At 42.7% G+C, this 10,000-nt stretch overlaps 1 protein-coding gene across 1 annotated transcript in view; it reads right to left on the minus strand.

The window, feature by feature from the left end:
- The window catches only part of LOC310956724 (microtubule-associated tumor suppressor 1 homolog A-like), a gene marked incomplete at its 5' end in the record, with an annotated part of 56,810 nt that overhangs the window by 6,328 nt on the left and 40,482 nt on the right, over nt 1-10,000 (minus strand). The window contains 4 exons of the mRNA XM_083927076.1: nt 509-582; nt 2,017-2,122; nt 3,666-3,756; nt 3,905-4,028. Coding sequence (XP_083783202.1) covers nt 509-582; nt 2,017-2,122; nt 3,666-3,756; nt 3,905-4,028 — 395 coding nt within the window. The remainder of the gene's footprint in view (nt 1-508; nt 583-2,016; nt 2,123-3,665; nt 3,757-3,904; nt 4,029-10,000) is intronic.

A 10,000-nucleotide genomic window follows, 5' to 3' on the forward strand; every position in this document is an offset into this window, starting at 1 on the left:
TTTTTGGTAAGAGGAAATGAGGCGGAGTCAAAGTCTGACAAGATGGAGACTCCCAGAGGTGAATATGATTGGATCAAGTACGAGAGATGCTAACTCCATTTTTATACAGTCTATGGTCAGGCAGCACACAGCCACCACATCTGCATACCTACAGAAGAATTTGGCCATTTTCTAATCCAAACACAACTAATCTCACTAAACTACTGCTAAATAAAGCAGGAGGACAGTGAAGAGACTGTTGTTTGGCAAAAACAGGGCTCCACTCTCCTAATGCTGGGTATAATTGGAAAGAAAACTTTTCTGGGAGCATAGAGAGCCTGGGGAGGTGAGCACTATGTGCACTTTATATTGTTCTTAAAATATTCCTTACACTACAATATGTTTCTGGTTCCAGGATCGACAAACATTTGAACTTTATTTAAAACAGACCACACAACGAGTGCCAGCGAAGTTTGTTCTTCATTATATACCTCTGTAGTGTCAGTATTAGTATATGAATGTCTCTTACAGAGAGAGATGTCTCAGTCTCCCTCAGTGTTTGATTCAGGCTCTCCAGGTCTGTCCGCTGGATCCTCTTCAGCTCTGAAATGCACAAATTAAACACACATTAGCATCAAGTGATCAAGCAAAAGGACTGACCAATCAGTGATGACTAGGGGTGGGATTTCCTTGGACGGCTCATTGAAACCTTAAACATACTTAGACGTCCCACCAATATATATTTTATTGGTGTGATATCTGAGTTTGAATCATTCTGAAATATTGATTAGACTAAATTCTATGTAAACATTCCAAAAGGTGGCGACATATCCCTCTGCTTTGACAGTGAGACCACTATTTTGGATTTACCCATGATTTAAAATGTGTGTGTAAATAAAGCTAACTGTTATTCATGCAACACCTAAAAAACTAAGCAGGCCTCAATGAACTTCCAAACAAAACAGCTTTTAGTGCAAAACTTTCCAACATTTTAAACAATACTAATAAAAAGTGGCCTGTAGAAATATTTGCATATCAACATGTGCCTGCGCCCGTCTCACTCAGAGCGGACTAACAAAGGAGGAGCTTTGTGTGGGCATCTGTGTGAAACAGTGATTTAAAAAAAAAAGAACAGAATCTGAATCACTAATGTGCATGTGAGTTGCTCGAGCGGCCGTTTCTTTACCCTGTGGTAGAGCAGGGTCGTTTTTCTCCCCTGGTTGCTGACTGGATGTAGCTCTCAGCGAGATATGACATGTGGTAGCCTTTGCTGCCTCTCTCTCTCTCTCTCTCTCTCTCTCTCTCTCTCTCTCTCTCTCTCTCTCTCTCCCATTTTGACACAAGCACGCACTCATGCACGCACGCATGCACGCACGCACGCACGCACGCACGCACGCACGCACGCACTGGAGTTATTCTTTCAAGGGTCTTGTACATAAGTTTACATTGTGAATCATATGGACCACCTTAGATCAAACTGCAACTATTCAGTATTTCTCACTTCGAGAAAGAACGGCGCACTGCTGTAGGCGGCACGGTGGCTGGGGCCTTCTGTGTGGAGTTTGCATGTTCTCCCCGTGTCTACATGGGCTTTTTTCCAGGTTCCTGCCACAGTCCAAAGACATGCAGGTGTTAGGTTCATCGATGACTCTACATTGCCCGTAGGTGTGAATGGGAGTGGACATTCAGGTCCAAACCCTGGACAGGACGCCCCGCCTCACGCCCGGTGTCAGCTGGGATCGGCCCCAGCCCCCCTGAAGGCCCGATAGGGACAAGCGGTTGAAGATGGATGGAAGATGGATGGATGGCGCACTGCTGTATCACTGATCAGCTGATCACCGGTGATCTAAACCCATTCAGAGTGATATGTCACCTCCAGAGTCTCCTAAATCCCTCTGGGGCCTTTTTTTGTAATGGAAACACGGCGAGTGAACGGCCATTTGAGAGGGCGTGGACTGAAACTTTCAGAGAGGCCACATTTTACCCTAATGGAAACCTGCCTAGTAACACTGAGCTGTGAAAGGTGTTGGACCTCACCTTGTATGATGGTCTCATACTGCAGTTTGAGAGACTCTATCTTCTTGCTGTGACTCACTTCCTGGTTCTTCCTCTCTGCTTCCTGTCGGCTCCTCAGCTCCTCCACCTGAAGGATGCAGATCAAGGCGGTGTGCAAATGAGTGAATGACACTGGTAGTGCTGAGTGAAACTAAGAAAGCACCAAAATGATCTCTCAGTAGTTTGTTTTCTCCTTGTCATTATCTGGCTATTACATATTAAAACAAGCATTCTGATTATTCTCTTACAGCTGCAATGCAGACTGTCGGATCAAATCTTCACATAAGACAGAAACTTGAACATGTCTGTGGGGCAGTGGGAGGACAACAAAGAGCAACAGACACAAGCAGCAGTCCTGGGTTCAAAGCCTTTCTCTGTCAACACAAGGAAGCAGCTCCATTCCCTCAATCACTGAGCTGGTTCTGGGCTTCACAAAGAACAGCGGCTTTAACTCCAAAGAAGGAGTGATATCAGTTATACACTACTTCATCATTACAATGGATGTAGCATTTTAATAATTACACATTCAGAGTCTTGCCATTTTGCCCCCCCCCCTATCAGATTTCAGTTCAGGTCCTATGTACATCAACATTAATCAGGATTGGTCATAGAGAATTTGAATTATGGCAGATTTCCCACTCAGTTCCACCCTTTGTGAAGTTTTTTGATAGACACTTTTTCGACCAATCTTTAGCCTTTCAAAGTTTTCTCTATTTTGTCCTTTAATTATAGCGCCACCATCAGGCCGAATGGCATCATATTTTATGGGAGGCAGTAGTTCATTACTTCCAGTTATCAGGTTTCATGTTGCTGAATGAAAAGTGTGGAAAATACTTTAAGGCCCCTCTGTGATCAAGTTGTGTTTGCATGTAACTGCTGCGTGAGGTAACTTGAGCCTAACATTCACACTCAAGCTGCAGTATGTTGCAGAGATGTAACCATGGTGACAGACCTAAACCTCTGGCAGAGATTGTGTTTTTTGAGCAGCTGTTCCTTGTGTGCTGAAACTCTCTTTGTTAGTCACACCGAGCCTGTGAACAAGTCAGAGGTCAGCCTGACTGTAAGGGTGACACCAGTCAGAGCTCTCTGCAGCAGCTTTGATGGCTTTTCTCCCGTCCTCTCCCGTAATAATGTTGATGATTCAGAGGTGATCAATCAAACTGTATTTTCTAACATGACAGGAACAGTTCTCCTGCATGCAGTGTGTGAGCTGCTCAGCAGCAGATCAAGCCATTCAATCCATATATGACACGTCATGTTGCATTGTGTGAGGGAGTGTTGTCTTTGTCAGCTGTCATGTTTAACTCATAATGCAACTTCATACATAATGAAATTTGGATTTATTGGAGAGACGTAGGATATGAAGAAGAACAGGCAACTATTTGTTACTGTATACACATCAGAGGAGTGACTGGAGCAACATTTGAATGAAAAATGTGTGTGTGTGTGTGTGTGTGTGTGTGTGTGTGTGTGTGTGTGTGTGTGTGTGTGTGTGTGTGTGTGTGTGTGTGTGTGAGCGCGTGCGCTGGTTGTGTGTGTGTGTGTGTGTGTGTGTTTGTGTGTGTTTGTGTGTGTGTGTGTGTGTGTGCGCACTGGTTGTGTGTGTGTGGCGCACGCAGGCTTGCTCTGACCTGCTGTTCCATCAACATGCGACATTTGTCTGCCTCCTCCTGGTATGTCTGGTGGACTTTGTCCCACTCTGTTTGGTAAAAACTCCTCAATCTGACACACATAAGGGAAAATACAGTTAGAGACAACAGTAGAATCAGTGCAGGCTTTCATTATCAAACATTCCCAACAGCGTGGTAACACTGAGCAGTCACAGATCCATGTCCAGCTGTGAGCACATCAGCAGAGGTGAATGCCTCACCTGTCCTCCAGCTGCACCAGCTCCTCCTTGTGCTGCTCCTCCAGTCTGTTCAAGGTCTCCTCCAAGCTGACGCGCACCTCCTCTTTCCCCTTCTGCAGACGCTCGCAGCACTGTGACGACGCAACTGGTAAGTGATAAGAAGAGCAGGAAGAAATGTCAGTTGGGACCTCTGACTGAAAACACTTGAAAGTACCTGGGCTCCTGTTTGGGGATCACTGTTTCATTAAACTGTTCTTTAAAGCTGCAGTCGGCAAGTCTGGCAGATGGAGTTGACTCAGTCAAATTTAAAATGTTTACAACTCTCACGCCCCTCCCCCTCTACCACGAGCTCCTCAGCTCTCTCCCATCGAGTGCTCATCAGTGCGCGTGCACCAGATTCCTGTGAACGCACCCTTGTCTTCTCTCATTATAAACTGCAAGGAGTACATGCTACATGGAAGTAGGCTGGCTAACTCACTCATAGATAGCAACCGCTAACATCATTTAGCGTATGCTAGCCTGAGTCGTGTGCCTGTGATATTGTAACATGTGCAAGGGGGAGGGGGGATCTGTAGCGTGTGCCCAAACTGTTTCTGACAGTCAGCTTTGTGGTGAGTGGACAGGATGATATGGGAGCTGTGGATTTTTGCAAAACAAACAACAGGCACTAGTGCACATAGGGGCGCGTTTTTTTTTTTTCTAAAAACGGAAGATTTATGTCGTTCTATCGGAGCAGAGTGTTGGCTTCAGTGAATATGATCAAACAAATGTTGCAGACTGCAGCTTTAAATAAGAATGGACAGTACACAATTGAATTGAATTGAATTGAATTGAATTGAATTGAATTGAATTGAATTACACAGAGCATTATCTAACCTACGGTATAATTAAAGTAACGTGAGACTCTTTACAACCAGATCCAAAAGAAAAAAAGAGCAGCAGTTAAGAAAGTAGTGACAAAAAGACTGACAAATGAGAGCAAAGGGCTTTGAAAAGCAGCTATACACAAGTGAAAATCTCTTGGACCAATCCCATTTTCTAAATGATGAAGTGGTTGGGAGTCAGCTGTTTATCACACAGCAGAAGACCTCAGTCAGAAATCTTTCTGAGGCCAGATGTGGAGTCACTTAGTCATCACTGAGCTGTCATTTTGACTGTCTACTGTTTTACCATTAATCAATATCTCATATCTATAACACACACAAGCACAATCATCATATAACATTATTATCCAGAGTGTACTGAGATGGGACACACCTGGAACACTCAATGTCTCAACAGGTAATGAATAACAGCTGTTCTATGTGTGTGTGTGTGTGTGTGTGTGTGTGCCTCAGCATTTCATGTCAACCTTACATTCCACTTTAATTAGTCTCACAGCAGACGTGAGATCTAACCCTGAAACATCTGCAAGTCAGCTCAGAAGAATGCAGCAGGACTCATTCCTCTCATGACTCATTTGAACTCTCACAAGCACATGCACGCTTCCCTCTGTCTTTACCCATCATTACACGGCATCGTCTCTCACACACACACACACACACACACACACACACACACACACACACACACACACACACACACACACACACACACACACACACACACACACACACACACACACACACACACACACACACTGGCTGTGCCTTGTAATGACAATATATACCTTATAGGAGTGTGTGGTAACAACTGGCTGTAGCTGGGACAGTTGCTGTTTCCTCTGAATGGAGCTCTACAGAGCCAGTTAAAGCACCTGTCACCATGGTGATGGAGACACAAAGCCAACGACAGCTGAGAGCAGCTTAAACACACGCTGGCTCTCTATCATAGACAACACAAACAGTGTTTGTGTGTGCATGTGTGTGTTTGTCTATGTGTCTGTGTAAGAGCAGGTGCTTGGCAGGTGGCGGTGTAATATAATGACATTATTTCAGAAGAGACCTCACTTATTGTCCCCAGTATGACAGTATGTACCTTGAGGTCATAAGGGAGACTGAGGTCTTCACTGCTTCTCACTGACAGACTGAAAACATGAGACGGAGGGAATGAAAGAACATGCACCTGACTTGTTCAGGAGGAGGCCAAAGTGCTGCAGGCCTTTAGTCTTTACAACTATATTGTTGACAGCAGACACAATCTGCAGTCTTTCAAAAAGGTGTCCATCTATTGACAAACTCTCTCTCCCCAACCGGTCCTCAAAAGAGCTGGGTCTGCCTCTGTGTACACACGGTTTCTGGATTAATACTGTCTATAGATATAATTATTATTATTATTATTATTATTCTTTATTATTAAAGAGTCAAAAGTCAAAGGTTGAATATGTAGAATGAGCAGAACAGCTCCATCTAGTGTTTCAAGATCGTAGTCTCAACAACAAAAAAATAACTCCAGCAGTCTTGTTGCCAGGTTGGTCAGACCTGGTCCAGTATCTACAGGAGACCAGAGTCTGTTTGAGCCTCTTTGAACCCGTCCCCTCCTGCAAATCACATCATAAAAACAAGGATTAGAGGAGTTTGACTGGCAGTTAGCGTTAGCTGTTAGCATCAGCCGTTCCTGCTAAGTAAAGATGAAAGTGATGTTAGCGATCAAGGAGAAACGTAGCCATGTGGGCGTGCGTTTGAATGGCGTTTCTCTCCTTTCTCTCAGTCCATAGAGTGAATGCTTGGTCTATATTGACTCTGGTTTTTGCCCGTCTCCGCTCACTCAGCTGCTGGGACAAATAACGCCCCCTTCAACACTCCATTTCACCCAGTGCCAGCCTACAGTAGCTGCACCCAACAACAGACAACCCTGGCAACCAGCAACACCCAATGCTATTGCCTGCTACCATGGAAACAGAACGGGACAGAAGGTCATTGTCAAACCCGTCAAAAATTTTAATATTAATTCAGACTAAATATATTTTTTTATGAAAAAGCAATACTTTCTTTCTGTACTCCTCAAAACGCCCTGTTGATGTTTTTTTTTTTTTTTTTAATAGATTTTAATAAAGATTCTACATATTCATCCTATAAACCCACCTACCTCAAGTCTTTGACTCTTCCTGAGCATAAATCTCTGTCAAACAGCGTCTGAAACATGCTCACAGCAAATTAACAGTGTCATTTCAGGATGAGTGAGAGCTGAGTGGAAGTAGAGGAAGCATGAATAGAGTGAAAATACTGATCATGCCTCTGTTTGATACGCAAGCTCAACAGTTTTGGGGTGACCTAAAAATATTTTGAAAACTGTGTACAACAACGCTTTTTGGAAGCACCAGAAAAAGTGTTGGAGTTCATATCAGTGAATGAACTCCAAACCCAGACATGTTCAATGCACAGCATTTTATTCAAGCTAAATGTTAAAAGAGTGAAATTAAAAACTGTGAACCTGTAACTCTACAGACAGGAACAGTAGAGATGGATCATTAAATGAATAACTGTGAACCTGTAACTCTACAGACAGGAACAGTAGAGATGGATCATTAAATGAATAAGTGAACCTGTAACTCTACAGACAGGAACAGTAGAGAAGGATCATTAAATGAATAAGTGAACCTGTAACTCTACAGACAGGAACAGTAGAGATGGATCATTAAATGAATAACTGTGAACCTGTAACTCTACAGACAGGAACAGTAGAGATGGATCATTAAATGAATAAGTGAACCTGTAACTCTACAGACAGGAACAGTAGAGATGGATCATTAAATGAATAACTGAACCTGTAACTCTACAGACAGGAACAGTAGAGATGGATCATTAAATGAATAAGTGAACCTGTAACTCTACAGACAGGAACAGTAGAGATGGATCATTAAAGGAATAAGTGAACCTGTAACTCTACAGACAGGAACAGTAGAGATGGATCATTAAATGAATAAGTGAACCTGTAACTCTACAGACAGGAACAGTAGAGATGGATCATTAAATGAATAAGTGTGAACCTGTAACTCTACAGACAGGAACAGTAGAGAGTAAACACACTGTAAATAAATCAAATAATAATTAATCATTAATAAAATGTAGATGACACGTATGGAAAAAATTAAGTATTCTGTAAGATGATTGCTACAGAGAGTCATCATGTATTGAGGGCAAAGAGAAATATCAATAAACAATAATTTGTTCCAAGTCAATATGATAAATACAATTCAATAGTCTAGGATTACATTTGATATCTTACATTATGTGTAATTGTGTGGTGTTTTTTTATGATAGTCTTTTGTTGTTTGTATGTTTTTTTCAGTATTGACCACATGGGGAAACCAACGACTAATTTGCACATTGTCAACATGGTCTTAACACTTTCAGCAGTTATGTTACAGTTTAGACTTACTGAAACATAACTGCTGGAAAAACTTCAGAGGAAAACTATTAAAGCACATTATCTAATGAGACAGCAACAGGTCCTTCCTGTTCAGTTGGAGTCTCAGAGACTATAAAGGTTTAACAAACAACTGTGTGTGTGTGTGTGTGTGTGTGTGTGTGTGTGTGTGTGTGTGTGTGTGTTTGTGTGTGTGCGTGTGTGTGTGTGTGCGTGTGTGTGTGTGTGCGTGTGTGTGTGTGTGTGTGTGTGTGTGTGCGTGTGTGTGTGTGTGCGCGTGTGTGTGTGTGCGCGTGTGTGTGACGGCAGGGGTCTATACATTTCTGACATTCCTCAGCTCTGTGTGTAAAGAGGAGAGCAAAAGGTCAAACACGCAGTAAAAGGAAAGATTATAGTTACTGCTGCCTACAACGATAGACAGAGGGAAAGTGGAAAAAAAGGGGGGGGGGGTTAGAAAGAAAGGGAAGGTGAACAGAATGTGCTCTTCTGCTGTGTGTGGTGTGTGTGTGTGCGCGTGTGCATGCGTGTGCTTGAAGTTTGAGAGTGTACTGTATAAATGGAAGCCAAATTTAAGATGGCATTTATTGTACATGTGTGTGTGTGTGTGTGTGTGTGTGTGTGTACACTCAAATACTTGAATATATTTAGATTACAGTCATGGTTATTTTTATGTGTGTGTGTGTGTGTGAGTGCATGCAGAAAGTCATGCCTTCGTGTTGCTATGTAAATACACTGTGTGTGTTCTTTTATAACCTTGTTGTATCAGCTAAACTGGCAGAGCTGCTGTTGACATGATACACCCTGAGCTGTGGAACTACATATATACCAGTGTCAGTAAGTCTTCAGCACACAAAGCCTGTTGTTATTTCCAGAGCAGGTCTGATAATGGGACCTAAATGTTTTTGTGTTCACACCCCCAAACAGAAACAGGAACACAGACATGTTCTTCTCTAACATTGGGGATTGAATTATTAGACAGTCAAAGCTTGTGAGTAGATGAAGTAAATCACTAATACAGTACATTCCCCACTGCTTGTTGTCCCTTCTGTAAACATGTTGTAACCATCGAGGTTGACCTCATCGTCTCAATGACAGTTGAGAGGCAGACTGCCAACACACCTCCGACACACACACGTACAGTGTTTCCTAATCATTTTGCAGTGCCAGGTGAGTCTGCTTTCTCTGGATGGAGCATGTCTCTGTTATTGAAGTCTGACTCATCCGCTGCACTGACGCTGAAGGTTCCACTCTGACTTGAGATGGTTCTGTGTGGAATCAAGAGAGGCCTTTCTGTACTGCTGACACTCATTCTACTCTAGTACACTAATGGCTCTTAAAAGGCCTTTATTTATTATTCATGGAAATAACAGGAAAAAACATTAACACTTTGAGACATTAGATCTACACTACTGTTCAAAGGTTAGTAAGCTGCTGACACAAAAGCTTGACTGTGATCAGTCAGATGTCAGTCTACATCCACACTACTACCGTTTCATGCTAAAGTGCATTTCAAACCAAAAATGACCTCCGTCCATCAGAAACAATCTGCGTCCATATTAACACTCCTGAAAACACAGATCACATGGCCATTCACGTACACTTGGCATGCACGTACCCCTGTAAACAGGAAGCAGATTGTCTTGTGTCTAATGTGGTTGAAAATCATGGATGTATAAATGAAAAACTACAGAAACTATTTCAAAAGGAAGAACAGCGATAGAAACGTAAGAGTAGATTTATTAGCTTTGGCCGACGACGAGGTGGAACTTTTACTGTAGGTAACAAATGAGTAAAAGGCAGTGGTGGAAA

This window comes from Echiichthys vipera (genome assembly GCF_963691815.1).
Source record: "Echiichthys vipera genome assembly, chromosome: 2".
NCBI lineage: Eukaryota > Metazoa > Chordata > Actinopteri > Perciformes > Trachinidae > Echiichthys > Echiichthys vipera.